Here is an 18,715-nt window from a genome sequence, read left to right on the forward strand (position 1 = left end):
CATGGAGAGGGAGAGGGAGAGGGAGGGAGAGGGAGAGAGAGAGGGGAGGGGGAGAGAGAGGGAGAGAGAGAGGGAGAGAGAGAGGGAGAGAGATTGAGAGCGAGAGAAAGAAAAAGAGAGGGAGAGAGAGATGGAGAGGGAGAGGGAGGGAGAGAGAGAGAGGGAGGGGGAGAGAGAGGGAGAGAGAGAGGGAGAGAGATTGAGAGCGAGAGAAAGAAAAAGAGAGGGAGAGAGATTAGTGTATGTTCAAGCTGTACTTCAATGAAGACATACAGTGGTGAGGGTGACTAGAGATTAGAGTACTTACTGCCTGAAAGTAGCTTGCATAGTCGATTTCTTTGGCCACAAAATTGTACATGTCTGCTGATAATTGATCCTGGAAAAATACAAAAGCTTAACTTCAGAAAACAAACAGAGATTTCAGAGAAAACATCTTGAGGCAAGTGAGAAAGAGGACATGAGCGAGAAAAAAGGAGATGTAGACTGACTCGACAGATCTCCATTCGATTGGCTGCCTCCTCCATCTCTTCCCTGAGGTGCTCGCCCTTGGCCCCTGGCTGCACGTTGCTGGACATACCCGATTTGGAGGACTGGTGGAACCTGATGGATGGAGGGAGAAACAGGGGGGGGGGGTTTAACATCCTATGCAAACATATAGACACCTGCTGCATCCCAATTATCTATCCTTATGTCCTAAGTGTGTACTTGTTGACTTCTGTGTCTGTCTGTCTGTCTGTCTGCCTGTCTGTCTGCCTTCCTCTCTCTCACTCTCTATCCTCCCCACTTGTCCATGGTAGAGGTGGAGAATGTAGCCATGCCTAGATCCTCACTATACAGTACGGGCAATCCAACAGTGACATTCGCGTGAAACGCTGTAACGAGATCCGTTCACAGGGAGTTGAGTTTCTTCCTTTCTGGACACACAGCAAAATCACGCACCATTTTCACACACACAGAGACACCTTGAAACACACACACAGACTCAGGCAGTGTCAGTGAGCAGCTCTTACCTTGTGCGTGCCGAATCCATGTCCAGAACCAGTTTTGCTAATTGTTTCCTTTGTTTCTGGATGTTGGGGATTTCCACCTGAGGGAAATCACATCACAATAAAACAAGGACTCCTTACTCTGGTTTGTTCTGTAGTGTGAGAGATTGGACGGAGACAGACACTGCAATGTCAGAGGCGCTTTACTTGCCTGTTAAACTGATCATCATTTTATCAATTACAATAATTCTGTTCTCCAGCTTGTGCAATAGCTTTGCAGGTGTGGTAAATTTGAGGTGGTGTACTCTCTCTGACCGTGGTAAAGATCATGGTTGCTCTGGTCTACTGTACCTCGGCTAGTTCGTACAGGGGGTCCACCACGTCTCTGTCAATGGTGAACTCAAACAGGATGAGCTCTTGAGCCATCTTCTCCTGTGTCTCGCCACACAGTTTTAGCATCTTCCTGCAACCGGCCAATGAGAGGCCAGAGAAAGCGGCGCATAGCCAATCAGAACTCAAACCAGAACAAGCCCTTGTGTCACTTCAAATCATTACCGTATGTGCTATCATAATAATGCATAAAAAGTGTCATATGCTATTGAAATTAGCTGATGGCTGATCGTTTACTCTGCTGTTGATCATGGATCATCGCTCTTTAATACGTCCTGTGACAGATGTGGCAGATGATCAATCGGTAATTAAGGAGATTACTGTGTGTGTGCGTGTGCGTGGATGACTGTTTGTGTGTGAGTGTGCGTGCGCGTCCTCACCCCAATAGTGAGTCGTCGCCCAACACTGCAGCTCCCTCCACCAGGCATTGCGCTAGCGTTGTAAGGGGCAGCTTTTTCTACACAGGAAATAGCACAGGAGAACATGTAACACTCCCCTGGAAATGTATCATCTCAATGTCAGCGTTACAAGAAGGAACAGGGAAAATACAGGCAGACTCACCGAGGGCGATCTGACAGACCTTTTCTCCACATCCACCCCCTGTTGGCCCTGCAGACAGGCAGTCAGCTTCTTGTGGGTGCTGTGGGACACCTGTTTGACCAGCTCCAGCCGCTTCTCCACCTGATGGACAGACCGAAGGACAGGGCTCACTGATTTGGGTTTCTCTCTTCATACACACGAACACCCAAACACACACACACACACACACACACCCCCACACAGACACACCCAAACACACACACACACACACACACCCCCACACACACACACACACACACACACGCACACGCACACGCACACGCACACACACACACAGACACGCACACGCACACGCACACGCACACGCACACGCACACGCACACACAGACACACACACACACACACACACACACACACACACACACACACACACACACACACACACACACACACACACACACACACACACACACACACACACACACACACACACACACACACACACACACACACACAGATAATCTGAATGCAATAAGTACATCCTGTAAGTTTTCTCTTTAACAGTTAAGTGTTCCCTACACTCATCAGAAACCAATCCAGAGGAACCGATGTCGCCTCCATTGACGATTTCATTAATCTAAAGGTATTACACAGATGTAGGATCGTAATTTGAGACAATTTGCTACAGCAAGACAATAATCCTGCAGCAACAGGAAACATGAATTATAATGTGGATGATAATTAATGTACATTTTTGCAAGAGTTTATATATTTTTCGTAAGGGAACATCAATTCTGAAATTTCAAGGTGCAAATTACAAACTTTTTAAACCTCAAATACACTACACATTTAAAATGTAAAATCCTGCAACAGGGTGATCAAATTAAGATCCTACATCTGTAGCCTGTAGTCTGGCTCACTCAGTAAATCAGAGGGGAGGTTCAGCCTTTGTCTCTAATTAAAGAGGTTCCATTTTGGAGCTGATTAACTTTGCCTTCGGTAATTCGACACCCATTTCACACAAAACATACTCTGTTTTAGGGTTAGAGTTTCACATTCAGAAAAGAGGTATGTACAGTGCATCCAGAAAGTATCCAGACCCCTTCCATTTTTCCACATTTTGTTACATTACAGCCTTATTCTAAATTGTTTCCTCATCAATCTACACACAATACCCCATAACAACAAAGTGAAAACAGGTTTTTAAATATTTAAGAAAAAAAGTATTTACATAAGTATTGAGACCATTTGCTATGAGACTCGAAATTGAGCTCAGGTGCATCCTGTTTCCATCGATCACCCTTGATATGTTTCTACAACTTGATTGGGGTCCACCTGTGGTAAATTAAATTGATTGGACATGATTTGGAAAGCCACACACCTGTCTATATAAGGTCCCACAGCTGAAAGTGCATGTCAGAGAAAAAAAAAATCCTAGAGCTCCGAGACAGGATTGTGTCGAGGCACAGATCTGGGGAAGGGTACCAAAACATTTCTGCAGCCTTGAAGGTCCCCAAAGAACACAGTGGCCTCCATCATTCTTAAATGGAAGAAGTTTGGAACGACCAAGACTTTCAGAGTTGGCCGCCTGGCCAAACTGAGCAATCGGGGTAGAAGGGCCTTGGTCAGGGAGGTGACCAAGAACACGATGGTCACACTGACAGAGCTCCAGTATTCCTCTGTGGCGATGGGAGAACATTCCAGAAGGACAACCATTTCTGCAGCACTCCACCAATCAGGCCTTTATGGTAGAGCGGCCAGACAGAAGAGGCACATGACAGCCCGCTTGGAGTTTTCCAAAAGGCGCCTAAAGGACTCTCAGACCATAAGAAACAAGATTATCTGGTCTGATGAAACCAAGATTGAACTCTTTGGCCTGAATGCCAAGCGTCACGTCTGGCACCATCTCTACGGTGAAGCATGGTGGTGGCAGCATCATGCTGTGGGGATGTTTTTCAGCGACAGGAACTGGGAGACTGGTCAGGATCGAGGGAAAGATAAACAGAGTAAAGTACAGAGAGATCCTTGATGAAAACCTGCTCCAGAGCTCTCAGACTGGGGGCGAAGGTTCACCTTCCAACAGGACAACAACCCTAAGCACACAGCCAAGACAACGCAGGAGTGGTTTCGGGACAAGTTTCTGAATGTCCTTGAGTAGCCCAGCCAGAGCCCGGACTTGAACCCGATTGAACATCTCTGGAGAGACCTGAAAATAGCTGTGCAGTGACGCTCCCCATCCAATCTGACAGAGCTTGAGAGGATCTGCAGAGAATAATGGGAGAAACTCCCCAAATACAGGTGTGCCAAGCTTATAGCGTCATACCTAAGAGGACTCGAGGCTGTAATCGCTGCCAAAGGTGCTTCAACATAGTCCTGAGTAAAGGGTCTGAATACTTATGTAAATGTAATATTTCTGTTTTTTTAATACATTTGCAAAACTTTCTAAAAACCTGTTTTTGCTTTGTCATTGTGGGGTATTGTATGTCGATTGATGAATAAAAAAATGGATTTAACCGATTTTAGAATAAGGCTGCAACCTAACAAAATGTGGGAAAGGTCAAGGGGTCTGAAGACTTTCCGAAAGCACTGCATATATACTTGCAGTTCACAGACACATAACAAACAGGCATATTCTGTAGGCCTATATTGGGCCTTTATAAGCACACACACACACACACACACACACACACACACACACACACACACACACACACACACACACACACACTAACAAAACCTCCCTTTGACTCTTACCTGTAGCAGATCTTCACTTAATACTTCAGTTTTTTCAGCTCTGCAATGAAGAAGAAGAGGAAAGGCGATTAGGGCGGAGTGGGGAATTAGGGGATACCTTCTCTAACAAGTTACCGTGGGAATGGGAAATGTATGCACATACCGCTGAATCAACGTTATTACATCACAGAGTGCAGTTCCATGCGGATGACTCATTTCCCCCATGATGCCTTGAGCTATAGCCATGTAACAGGAATGTTTACTTTACTGTTCTCGGAGTGCTGAGAGAGAGAAAACATAACGTTCTTCTGAGCAACAACTACTTGGCTGCCTTATAGACCAAACAAGGCCCAGCTCTTTTTGGGACGCTTATGGTGTGTAGCGAATCACCCCACTCCCTCATCGCTCAACGTCACAGAATCTTGCTCAATACTGTACAACAAACATTGGTTTTCTGTAACTTCTTTTTAGCCATGTTGTCATTTTGTCAGTTACTTTTGGATAATGGAGAATGATTCTGCTTTATATCATCACTAAGGTGAACAAACTCACTCATGAGAACTCACTCATGAGAACTCACTCATGAGAACTCACTCATGAGAACTCACTCATGAGAACTCACTCATGAGAACTCACTCATGAGAACTCACTCATGAGAACTCACTCATGAGAACTCACTCATGAGAACTCACTCATGAGAACTCACTCATGAGAACTCACTCATGAGAACTCACTCATGGTCATAACCGCATTTTCCAGAAAATACGGGGGAAATGCTGCATCACCTTCAACTTTGAGTCACGTAAGTAGGAACACATGGGTTTCTCATGGGTTTCTTTCCATTATGCTTTGAAACAGTGTTTTCTGTGGGTCATAAATCATTGCTACTTCTCCGTGTTCTGTTTCTCCATCTTCCCTTCTAAGAAGCATTGCAGGAGGCCTTGGAGAACTGCTGAGTCATTTGGCTGTCTCTACTGTGGGATCTTTCTGCCTGGTCTCATCTATGCTTGTCGGTGCCATGGCAAAAATATGCGGATTTGGTAGGGGACCCGTGTGTGTCCTGATGGAGCATGGGGGATGGGGTGGGTTTGATCTGGTAGGGGATCCGTGTGTGTTCTGTTGGAACATGGGGGGTTGGGGTGGGTTTGATCTGGTAGGAGATCCGTGTGTGTTCTGTTGGAACATGGGGGTTTGATTGGGGGGATGGGTTTGATCTGGGTTTGAGGGGATCCGTGTGTGTTCTGTTGGAACATGGAGGGTTGGGGTGGGTTTGATCTGGTAGGGGACCCGTGTGTGTTCTGTTGGAACATGGAGGGTTGGGGTGGGTTTGATCTGGTAGGGGATCCGTGTGTGTTCTGTTGGAACATGGAGGGTTGGGGTGGGTTTGATCTGGTAGGGGACCCGTGTGTGTTCTGTTGGAACATGGAGGGTTGGGGGTTTGGGTTTGATCTGGTAGGGGATCTGGTGTGGATGTTCTGTTGGAACATGGAGGGTTGGGGTGGGTTTGATCTGGTAGGGGATCCGTGTGTGTTCTGTTGGAACATGGAGGTAGGGGATCCGTGTGTGTTCTGTTGGAACATGGGGGTTGGGGTGGGTTTGATCTGGTAGGGGATCCGTGTGTGTTCTGTTGGAACATGGAGGGTTTTGGGGGGATGGGTTTGAACATCTGGTAGGGGATCCGTGTGTGTTCTGTTGGAACATGGGGGTTGGGGTGGGTTTGATCTGGTAGGGGATCCGTGTGTGTTCTGTTGGAACATGGGGGTGGGTTTGATCTGGTAGGGGATCCGTGGTTTGAACATGGAGGGTTGGGGTGGGTTTGATCTGGTAGGGGATCCGTGTGTGTTCTGTTGGAACATGGGGGTTGGGGTGGGTTTGATCTGGTAGGGGATCCGTGTGTGTTCTGTTGGAACATGGAGGGTTGGGGTGGGTTTGATCTGGTAGGGGATCCGTGTGTGTTTTGCCCTCTACTTGTTCTGTCTGTATTATCTGTATAATAAAAAAAGCCAAATTAAACAACTTTTGAGAAATAAAAAAATGACATGTTTGTACACACATGGTGTACACACTCAATCACTCACTCACTCACTCACTCACTCACTCACTCACTCACTCACTCACTCACTCACTCACTCACTCACTCACTCACTCACTCACTCACTCACTCACTAACTCACTCAAGGAAAAAAACTGTGCTTAAAACTGTGCTTAAGGGAAGGTGTGGACAAGGCACTTCCATTGCCTGAGATTACCCTCTCTGTCTACACATAAGCACCTGCAGCGGGTTAGACAGGTAGTGGGATGGCAGAGGAGGCTGGTGGGTGGAGATATAGGAGGACAGGCTCATCAATGGAACAGTACCAAACACATCAAACATATGGAAACTAGAAACACATTTATTTATTTTTGTTTGTTTTTATACCTTTATTTAACTAGGCAAGTCAGTTAAGAACACATTCTTATTTTCAATGACGGCCTAGGAACGGTGGGTTAACTGCCTCGTTCAGGGGCAGAATGACAGATTTTCACCTTGTCAGCTCTGGGGACCCAATCTTGCAACCTTACAGTTAACTAGTCCAACGCAATAACGACCTGCCTCTCTCTCGTGGCACTCCACAAGGAGACTGCTTGTTACGCGAATGCAGTAAGCCAAGGTAAGTTGCTAGCTAGCATTAAACTTATCTTATAAAAAACAATCAATCATAATCACTAGTTAACTACACATGGTTGATGATATTACTAGATATTATCTAGCGTGTCCTGCGTTGCATGTAATCTGACTGAGCATACAAGCATACAAGTATCTGGTATGGTGACAGGCAGCGGCAGCAGGAGCAACCAAGGTTGGAATATACGACTTGTGAGGAAATAGACAGGTGGGCGGTCGACCCAGAGAGAGTGCCGGAGCCCGCCTGGGATTCGCTGGAGCAGTGCGAAGAGGGCTTTAGGAGAATGGAGTCGAAGAGACAAGCACGGCGGCGCAGAAGGAAGCCCGAGCGTCAGCCCCAAACATTTATTGGGGGGGAGCTCAGGGAGAGTGCGGCAGTGTCAGGGTTTAAACCTAAACCAACTCCCCCTGTTTATCGTGAGGAGCAGCGATCACAGGACTTCTGGACGTGGGAGGAGATATTGGACGGAAAAGGACCCTGGACACAGCCTGGAGAATATCGCCGTCCCTAAGAAGAACTGGAGGCCGCGAAAGCGGAAAGGCGCTGGTATGAAGAGGCAGCACAGCGACGCGGATGGAAGCCCGAGAGTCAGCCCCAAAAAATTTTTTGGGGGGGGGGCTCAGGGAGAGTGTGGCAGAGTCAGGGTTCAGACCTGAGCCAACTCCCCCTGTTTATCGTGAGGAGCCAAGGAGGAGACCAGAACCAGAGCCGGTGTTGGAGGTGAGTGAAGCAGAGACTGTGAAGGAGTTAATGGGGAAAGTGGAGGAGAGAGTTATGAGGGAGTTGCTAGTTTGGTGCTTTAGGTATGATATTCGCCCGACGGAGCTTGTCGGGGATTTGTTGGCACCTGGGTCAACGCTCCATACTCGTCCTGAGGTGCGTGTTAGTCGGCTGGTGAAGAGTGTGCCAGCCTCACGCACTAGGCCTCCTGTGTACCTACCTAGCCTTGCACGTCCTGTGCCTGCTTCACACACTCTTCACCAGAAGAGCTCTCAGGCTCCTGCTCTCAGGCTCTCCAGTACACCTTCACGGTCCGGTCCATCCTGTGCCACCTTCACACACCAGTCCTCCGGTGGCAGCTCCTCGCACCAGGCTTCCTGTGCGTGTCCTCAGCCCAGTACCACCAGTGCCAGCACCACGCACCAGGCCTTCAGTGCGCCTCGCCTGTTCAGAGCTGCCAGAGCCTTTCTCCTCTCCAGCGCTGTCGGAGTCTCCCGCCTGTTTAGCGCTACCAGAGCCTTCCTCCTCTCCAGCGCTGCCGGATCCGCCAGTCAGCCAGGATCTTCCAGATCCGCCATTCAGCCAGGATCCACCATTCAGCCAGGATCCGCCAGTCAGCCAGGATCCGCCAGTCAGCCATGATCTTCCAGATCCGCCAGTCAGCCAGGATCCGCCAGTCAGCCATGATCTTCCAGAGCCGCCAGTCAGCCAGGATCCACCAGTCAGCCAGGATCTTCCAGATCCGCCAGTCAGCCAGGATCCGCCAGTCAGCCATGATCTTCCAGATCCGCCAGTCAGCCAGGATCCGCCAGTCAGCCAGGATCTGTCAGAACCACCAGCTAGCCAGGATCCGCCAGTCAGCCAGGATCTGCCAGAACCACCAGCTAGCCAGGATCTGCCAGAGCCTACTACCTGCCTGAGTTTCCTCTCAATACTGGGCTTCCTCTCGGTACTAGGCATCCTCTCAGTGCTGAGCTTCCCCTCAGTGCTGAGCTTCCCCTCAGTGCTGAGCTTCCCCTCAGTGCTGAGCTACCCCTCAGTCCCGAGCTACCCCTCAGTCCCGAGCTTCTACCTCAGTTCCGAGCTGCCCCTCAGTCCAGTGAGGTCCTTGGTGAGGGTTATTAGGCCAGGGTCGGCGGCGAGGGTCGCCAATCAAAGGACGCGTTACAGGGGGACTATGACTTGGTTGGAGTGGGGTCCACGTCCCGAGCCGCCACCGTGGACAGACACCCACCCGGACCGGGGGGGGGTTCTGTCACGCCCTGGTCTTAGTATTTTGTGTTTTCTATATTTATTTGGTCAGGCCACATATATTTTGTGTTGTGTTTATATATGGGGGTTTTTCGTAGGTTTTGGGATTGTGGCTTAGTGGGGTGTTCTAGCAAAGTCTATGGTTGCCTGAGGCGGTTCTCAATCAGAGGCAGGTGATTCTCGTTGTCTCTGATTGGGAACCATATTTAGGCAGCCATATTCTTTGAGTGTTTCGTGGGTGATTGTTCCTGTCTCTGTGTTATTGCACCAGTTTAGGCTGTTTCGGTTTTCACGTACGTTTATTGTTTTTGTATAGTTCGTGTTTTTTGTCTTCATTAAAGATGTATCGAACTAACCACGCTGCATTTTGGTCCGACTCTCTTTCGACGGAAGAAAACCGTAACACTTGAGGCTAAATTGAATTTATTGATGTATTATATTAAGTGAAAATAAGTGTTCATTCAGTATTGTTGTAATTGTCATTATGTACAAAAAAATCGGCCGATTAATCGGCATTGGCTTTTTTGGGCCTCCGATAATCGGTATCGGCTTTGAAAAATCATAATCGGTCGACCTCTAATGGAAACCATTCCAGCCATTACAACAAACGTGTCCTCCTATAGCTCCTACCACCAGCCCCCTCTGCGGGACAGACAGGTTGTAGGACAGGTCAGCTCATTGCTAGGAAATGAGAGCCACTTGAGTCCATCTAGTTTGGATCTTTACCACTGCTTACTCAAGTCCACAACAGTGTAGCAGCAGAGTCCTCTGGAACATGAAAGTAAACACTAGTAACATGGCAGTAGTGTTGGTCTTACAGATATCATTCAGGTAAAGACTAAACAATACCAAATCACAGTTCACTCTAGTTCACTAACCCAGACCTCTTCCAATAAGCACTCCACCCTCACTCAAACAAACAGACCTATCCCTTATTTATTATAGTCTGACTGAGCATTGCTTTTCATTCTATTCTACATGTCCCCAGAGTGGGGGACAAAACATGAGCACACTGACTGGTTGACTGGTTTCGGGCAATGATAGAAACGAGAGATTGACTATCTAGAGGAAGTAAAAGTCGTGACAAGGTTTCCGTAGGTGAACCTGCGGAAGGATCATTAACGGGTTGCCAGCCGCCGGCATAGGGCTGAGCTCCGGAAACCAAACTCTGCTGTGGGTTGGGTAGAGGGGGCTCACGCCTCCCGCATCTCCCTTCTCTCTGCGAGGATGTCATCGGTCCTAGCCCGGTTCCCCGCATGTCCTTTTTGCCTGGGTTGCGCCCGACTGGCTCCACCCCCTTTCCCCGTTAGCCACGGCCACATGACGCACCTATGGGCGGGTGAGTCGGCCGCTACCGAAGGGGACTGGGGGTGTCCGGTGAACCGGGACATGAAATTGAATTGAATTGAGAGAGCGTCAGCGACACGGGAAGGGACAAGGGACAAGAATGAGACCTGACTGTCAGGTCCTTTCACTATCTCACACCTATTCCCTCACTTCCACCCCCTCTCACACCTCCTCTATCTCGCTCTCTCTATCCGTGTCCTGACAGGAATAGAACCAAATAGGAAAGAACAGGCAGAGAGAGAAAGGGCCCTGTATGTCTGTGGACGGAGCAGTTGCAGCTCATAATGAGGTTAATGCAGACAAGCCAAGCATAGATCTAGAGCTGATGGATGGGACAACTGCTCAGACTCCTAGTCAGTATCCAGTTCTTTTTGCTCACCTAAGGCAGCGGTTCTATATCTCAGGCTCCTTCTATTCTCGGCTCGCGAGGCCCAGTGTATTGATCTGATGAATAACAGGAGTGGCTGGAGTGGAGACTTGTTTTTCCCATCTTCAGCAGCCTCTCTGTGCTGAGAGTAGCAGTGTGTGGTTCCCTATGTCTTCTGCTGTAGCTACTGCAGTACACACTTCAGCACTTTAGCAAATGTAGCTGTGCATTAGTGGGGGAAGGTGTGTAGGGGTGGGGTGAGTTTGTAAATGCGTGTGCATGTGAATGTGTGTGTGTGTGTGAAGAGTACATTACAGTACAGTGTTAACAGTATTACAGTATTCTCCATTTGTAAACAATCATATCAATAATTTGTGTACTTCTTCCTGGATGTAAACCTGAGGGCATAACAGTTACCAAATGTATATCGCTGTGGCGGGCCCCTCTATTCTTGGATTCAAATCCTGAGCCATTAGCAGGACTGGAGAGAACTGTGAATGAGATTTACTCCAGCATTTGAATTCTCCCATGAGGCAATGACTCACTCATACAAACACAGGCGTGGTTCAATGAGCGGATTACGAATCAGTGAATCCTTGCGACTGGGCACATTGGAACACTCTCTCTCTCTCATGTGCGCACACACGCACACACACACGCACATACACGCACACACACGCACACACACACACACACACACACACACACACACACACACACACACACACACACACACACACACACACATACACACACACACACACATAGACACACACACACACACACACACACAGAAAGTAATTTCCCAGGCCGGATCTGAGGCTGGTCTGACCGTCTGCCTGGCTCAACTGTATGATCGATCACAGCTACGAAGAGAGAACACCTGCTACAGCCTCCAGAGACTGAGACCAGACACACAGACACACGCCCCTTTCTCGTCCTCTCTTTTTAGAGGCTGCATGATGAATGAAGGGCTAGACTAGAGAAATGCCATGAAGCAGCAGATGTCACACTCTCTCACAAATTTGAAATGACAACAGAGCGAGTATGGCCTATTTTACATTTTACATGCCTTGTGCATATGAAGAAATGTTGGTTGTTTGAACTGTTATGCCATCAATAACCACCAGGGGGCATGGTTCCATGACATATGACACCAGTCCCGACAGTAGGCATATGACTTGTTCATGAACCCCTCCTCATCCAATGAACCAGTAGGCTATATGACATAAAGAATGCGTATCAATGGAATGAAGATAACATATTTATCATTGCAAACGCCTATGAAGTTCTTTCAACCCATATTACCACACCCTGCACAGAGGATGTACAGTTGCAGCCAAATATATTGGCACCCTTGTACTTTTCTTAAATAGTTCCCTATTTCTTCTGAAATAAGTTGAAAAAAAAACACACATTTGGGTCACCACACCTTGCAATTGGATTTTCAACATTAGAGAACAAATGTCATTATTGTGAACTTAAGTTTAAAAATAATTATTTAGCAAATAAAGACAAATGGCATGGACAAAATTATTGGCACCTCAGAGCAAGTACTTGGTGGCACAGCCTTTGGCCAAGATAAATGCCATCAATGGGTTTGCTGCTCCTTTCTACTAGCAATTTGCCCCACTAATTCTTCAATGTTTAAGAGATTCAACGGCTGTTTTCAGCTCTCGCCATAGGTTATGGATGGGAATTCAGATCTGGACTCTTTGCTAACCACTCCAGAACAGTCCAGCATTTCTTCTTGAATCATTCCAGGCTTCTTTTGATGTGTGTTTGGGTTGTTGTCCTGCTGGAAGTCCCACAACTTTCAACAGAGACCGGGTTGAACATTGCACTCCAAAACACCTCGATAATCTTCGGATTTCATGATGTCTTGCACACATTCAAGGCCTCCAGAAACCAGAGACAGCGTAGCAACCCCACAGCATTATCGAACATCCCCATGTTTGATTGCATTTGGTCTTTGGTCAACATAGGATGACTCCACTGCTGAAGGAGACACAACAAAGCCTGATTGAACTTCTAAAAGTAAAACTAAACAAGCCTATATCCGGGGGCAAATGTTCTGTAGACCAATGAAACAAAATGAGAGCTCTTTGGCTAAACAGATCATCGCTGTGTTTCTGATGACCAAATGAAGAATTTAATGAAACGAACACCCTCCCTACAATCAAAGATGGGGGAGATTTGATCATGCTGTGGGGTTGATTTGCTGTCTCTGGTACTGAATGTGTGCAAGACATCATGAAATCAGCAGATATTGTTTTGAAGTCCAATGTTCAACCCAGTGTCCAAAAACGGGCTCTCCATTGAAGGTTGTTGGTGTTCCAGCAGGACAACAATCCCAAACACACATCAAAAAAGCCCTCAAGAATGGTTCAAGAAGAGATGCTGAACTGTTCTGGAGTGGCCAGATCTGAATTACATCCAAAACCAAAGGCGAGATCTGAAAACAGCAGTTGGTGGAGGGTACTCCACAACATTGATTAATTTAGAGCAGTTAGCTGCTTAAAGGTGGGCCACATTGCCAGTAGAAAGTTGCAGCAAGCTCATTGTTACAAGAAGAGTTTGTCTGCAGTTATCTTGGCTGTTCAACCAAGTACTGGCTCAGGGGTGGCAATACTTTTGTCCATGCCAGTTGTCTTTATTTTCTAAGTACAATTGTAAACCTAAGTTCACAAAAATGAAATTGGTTCTCTAATGCTGACAATCCAATTACAAGGTGTGGTGACCAGAAATCATTACTTTCAGTCTACAAGCAAACGACTGCATATGAGAAATAGGAGTTGAGTTATCCCGACACACATGAACCCTCTCTCAGGCTATGCAACATCCGCTGTGTGATGTGAGGTTAAGCTTTTGTTACAGTGAATGCCTGATGAGGCTCTCTGCCAGTCAGAAGCAATTTCCCATCTAATGTTTCCAACAGACAGATCATGCAACACACACACAAAGATTCACAGAGGAAAATAAAACAAGGCTAACATTTCCTTCTGTAGGCCAAACACTACTTGAAATGTGTTAAGAAAATAGACATAACTCTAGCTAGCCGACAGTACATGCACACACTCACACAGCACAGAGGGATAGAGAGGCTGAGAAATGCAACACCGCCTCCTCAGAGCAGCAGATCCCACATGGCAGCTGCTGTGCTATCATCTGAGCTCTAGCTCTCTCTGTAGACATGTTTTTAATTCCCCAGCACATATTTAGCCAGCCAACACACACACACACACACACACACACACACACACACACACACACACACACACACACACACACTTCTGCTACAGATACAACCAGAGACAGAGGTTGGGTAGATTACATATGGAAGTAGCCAGTAACTTAGGCTAATATAACTTTTATTTGTAAGAATATCAGGACTGTATTCTTTAGAGTTCATCAACAAGAAAAAGAGAGTCAGTCTAGTCTTGGCCATATAGGCTTATGTACTGGTCCTTTTTCTCTGCATGCTGCACAGTTACAGTGCTACCTCGGGGCGTCAGTCAGCTAGATCTGCATACTGCACAGTTACAGTGCTGCCTCGGGGCGTCAGTCAGCTAGATCTGCATACTGCACAGTTACAGTGCTGCCTCGGGGCGTCAGTCAGCTAGATCTGCATACTGCACAGTTACAGTGCTGCCTCGGGCTAGATCTGCATACAGTCAGCTAGATCTGCATACTGCACAGTTACAGTGCTACCTCGGGCTGGCTCAGATCTGCATACTGCACAGTCAGATGCGCACAGGTCAGCTAGATCTGCATACTGCACAGTTACAGTGCTGCCTCGGGGCGTCAGTCAGCTAGATCTGCATACTGCACAGTTACAGTGCTGCTTCTAGATCTGCATACTGCGTCAGTCAGCTAGATCTGCATACTGCACAGTTACAGTGCTACCTCTGGGGTGCGTCAGTCAGCTAGATCTGCATACTGCACAGATACAGTGCTGCTTCAGCTAGATCTGGGATACAGTGCGTCAGTCAGCTAGATCTGCATACTGCACAGTTACAGTGCTGCCTCGGGGCGTCAGTCAGCTAGATCTGCATACTGCACAGTTACAGTGCTGCCTCGGGGCGTCAGTCAGCTAGATCTGCATACTGCACAGTTACAGTGCTGCCTCAGGGCGTCAGTCAGCTAGATCTGCATACTGCACAGTTACAGTGCTGCCTCAGGCGTCAGTCAGCTAGATCTGCATACTGTACGTTACAGTGCTGCCTCGGGCGTCAGTCAGCTAGATCTGCATACTGCACAGTTACAGTGCTGCCTCAGGGCGTCAGTCAGCTAGATCTGCATACTGTACGTTACAGCAGTCAGGGACTAGCAGCAAACACTGAACACTGCAGCAATTTCTGACATCACTGCTGGAATTCCCTATGGAAGAGAGAGAGAGAGAGGCACCCTAACCAACTCCTGGCATGGGTCCCTGTCCCTCCTCCATTCCTCATCTAGGCTGTGGACCAGCCAATTTAAATGGCCCTTCACACACACACACACACACACACACACACACACACACACACACACACACACACACACACACACACACACACTTCAAATACTTTATCTAGCCTCCAGTATTTATGCTGCAGTAGTTTATGTGTCGGGGGGCTGGGGTCAGTTTGTTATATCTGGAGTACTTCTCCTGTCCTATTCGGTGTCCTGTGTGAATCTAAGTGTGCGTTCTCTAATTCTCTCCTTCTCTCTTTCTTTCTCTCTCTCTCGGAGGACCTGAGCCCTAGGACCATGCCCCAGGACTACCTGACATGATGACTCCTTGCTGTCCCCAGTCCACCTGACCGTGCTGCTGCTCCAGTTTCTCCAGTTTCAACTGTTCTTTGATTTGATTTGATTTGAATCCATCGACCAAATTGACATTAAAAACGGATCCAAACATTTCAAAGGTCCCTGTATGCATGGCACTAAAGGGCACATAAAGCAACTCCTTCTCCAAACAGTTAGGCTGCCCGTGACAGCTGAAACAGAGCAGTACCTACACAACTGCTTTGCCCTAGTTTTTGTCAGGCCCGCAATCTGGAGGCCAGGCACTGCAAGCCTGTGTATGCGGCCGAGACTGCTAAATATCAGCACTACCAGCCTGCACCTCCACCCCAGGCTGTCCAATCCTGCCACGAGGGGCTGGTATTTAAGAAGCTTGTCGGCAAAGGCCTGCTCCATGTAGCCGTCAAATGAGCAGCCCACTTCCAAAATGAGCACCTCCCCTGGCCTGCCCCCAAAACAACAACATCAGGGCGTATTTGGCACATAGGAAAACACATGATCATCAACATCAAACCAGCTTCCTCTTACACAAGAATGTTTATGGATGTGTGCTGTTGGTGAGATGACCTGTCTCACCTCGCTGGCTATCACTTTGACAAGGCAATTATGTCTAGCAATGTACACATTCTTGTATGAACAGCAACCATTCACAACATGGGCAACAGACTCCATTACATTTGACCCATGCAGAATACAAAATGGGTCATGGTTTGCAGACTACCAGAGTGCTAGGTTATATTTTGTTGGTGGAACCTTGCCAATGGCAGAATTCTGGTACATGGAAAGGGAGACAGAATGGTCAGCACAATCCAGAGCAATGAGTTTCCCCTGCAGCCTCAGTTTTCAGCTACATCCGTCTGATACCAAGGAGTGTTGTCCTCGATGTTGGAACATGAGATGTTCCAACATGGATGACAGAAGCCTCCACAACAACACAGGGGTCTGCCACTACTGCATCAGAGGCAGTCACTGGCTCAGTTTGCATATCAGTCCGTGTCCATTTGAGCTCCACTTCAGTGCAGTTGCACAGGCCGTTGAGGTCTCTCACAGCCTCTAGCTTCATGACCATAGGCAAAGGGGACATGTCAATCATTTCAAGCCTGGTTGAATACTCATGGACAAGCTCCTCAACTTGTTCCCCCCCCAGTCACCAGCAACATTAAACTTATGTTACATTAGCAACAAACACACACACACACACACACACACACACACACACACACATGCACGCACACACAATGTCTACTCTCACCAAAGGATTCATTAAGGATTCATTAATCTGCCTTGTACTGCCTTGTCTGGCAGGTGTATCTCACTGATCATCCCTAAAGCCAACACCTCATTTGGCCGCCTTTCGTTCCAGTACTCTGCTGCCTGTGACTGGAACGAATTGCAAAAATCGCTGAAGTTGGAGACTTCCCTCACCAACTTCAAACATCAGCTATCTGAGCAGCTAACCGATCGCTGCAGCTGTACATAGTCTATTGGTAAATAGCCCACCCATTTTCACCTACCTCATCCCCATACTGTTTTTATTTATTTACTTTTCTGCTCTTTTGCACACCAATATCTCTACCTGTACATGACCATCTGATCATTTATCACTCCAGTGTTAATCTGCAAAATTGTAATTATTCGCCTACCACCTCATGCCTTTTGCACACATTGTATATAGACTCCCCCCTTTGTTTTCTACTGTGTTATTGACTTGTTAATTGTTTATTCCATGTGTAACTCTGTGTTGTCTGCTCACACTGCTATGCTTTATCTTGGCCAGGTCGCAGTTGCAAATGAGAACTTGTTCTCAACTAGCCTACCTGGTTAAATAAAGGTGAAATAAAATAAATAAAAAACTTCAACTCAATCAGCCCCTCCATCCAGACATACACCTCTCCCTGTCTGAAACCTGAGTGTCAACATGGACACAATCAAGGACCAAGGACTGTCCTATCATTGGCTACTGTGGCTAAAGACTAAAGATCCTAATGATGCTGTAAGTTAGCCGTTTGTGCAGTGCATCCCTATGGGAGGATGCTAAAAGCTAAATAGCATCTCTTAGTTAACTAACTAAAGCTTGCTAGCGTGATGTCGGGATCCCATCAAAATCACTAGTTAAAGCATCGCTTTCCTGAGCATTATTAGGGACCTGTCAGCTATGAATGGGTCCTAAATCCCTTATTAACGCTGTTAAGTGCCGGCAGCGCTCCGGCAGTACGGTATGTGGGGGGGGATCAAGCCTGGTTGTCTGTATTGCTATGAACTCTATAAGCAGATAAGCACTATGTTGGGATTTATGGTACCATGTGTGTGTGTAGGATACGGTAGGTACAGTAGGTATGGGATGGGAGGTAGGGCTCAAGTTCCCATAATTCCATTTCCCTATGTGGTCCCTGTTTAGCCAGGCGCTCCTCTAACCCAATGACTAATGGAGCAGGGTTAGGAGAGTGACAGAATCCACTGAGAAACTGAGATTTAACCAGACACTCTTTCACATGAATAACCTGGTTGGTCGAAATGTGAACAGTTGAAGAAGAAAAAAACTCAGGCAGCCACATCACAATATCAAATTTAGAGACCGTTTCCAACAATTTACTGGACAAATGTATTGCAGTGATCCTCAAACGAAAATCTAAATAGTAGGATATTATTGGCACTCTCCAAAAACAACCTTTTTTCCTACGGATTTATGGAGGCATTGCATGGTCTGATGTCACAAGCCACGTGTTTCATGACATCGTGGCACGACTTAACCAATAGCAGCCGTGTTTGAGAAGAGTCACGTTGGGACAAATAAAAAGGCTCTTCATCACACCATTCAATTACACACTGGGTTTCCCCCCACACCTGCGTGATACAGGCACACAGTACACCAATCAATAAAGCAGTAATCATGTCATGGTTGCTCCCTGTGGCTTGAACAAACAGCA

General features: G+C 47.3%; 1 protein-coding gene across 5 annotated transcripts in view; it reads right to left on the reverse strand.

The window, feature by feature from the left end:
- The window catches only part of LOC112223609 (rho GTPase-activating protein 44-like), a 78,402-nt gene that overhangs the window by 17,047 nt on the left and 42,640 nt on the right, over nucleotides 1-18,715 (reverse strand). For all 5 annotated transcript variants that reach the window (XM_042305370.1, XM_042305366.1, XM_042305369.1 and 2 more), the window contains exons 2-8: nucleotides 4,671-4,710; nucleotides 1,938-2,057; nucleotides 1,757-1,833; nucleotides 1,338-1,449; nucleotides 1,011-1,087; nucleotides 489-600; nucleotides 308-376 (exon numbers count right to left, since the gene is read on the reverse strand). In XM_042305370.1, the coding sequence (XP_042161304.1) occupies nucleotides 308-376; nucleotides 489-600; nucleotides 1,011-1,087; nucleotides 1,338-1,449; nucleotides 1,757-1,833; nucleotides 1,938-2,057; nucleotides 4,671-4,710 (607 nt within the window). The remainder of the gene's footprint in view (nucleotides 1-307; nucleotides 377-488; nucleotides 601-1,010; nucleotides 1,088-1,337; nucleotides 1,450-1,756; nucleotides 1,834-1,937; nucleotides 2,058-4,670; nucleotides 4,711-18,715) is intronic.

Source organism: Oncorhynchus tshawytscha, linkage group LG24, assembly GCF_018296145.1.
Source record: "Oncorhynchus tshawytscha isolate Ot180627B linkage group LG24, Otsh_v2.0, whole genome shotgun sequence".
NCBI lineage: Eukaryota > Metazoa > Chordata > Actinopteri > Salmoniformes > Salmonidae > Oncorhynchus > Oncorhynchus tshawytscha.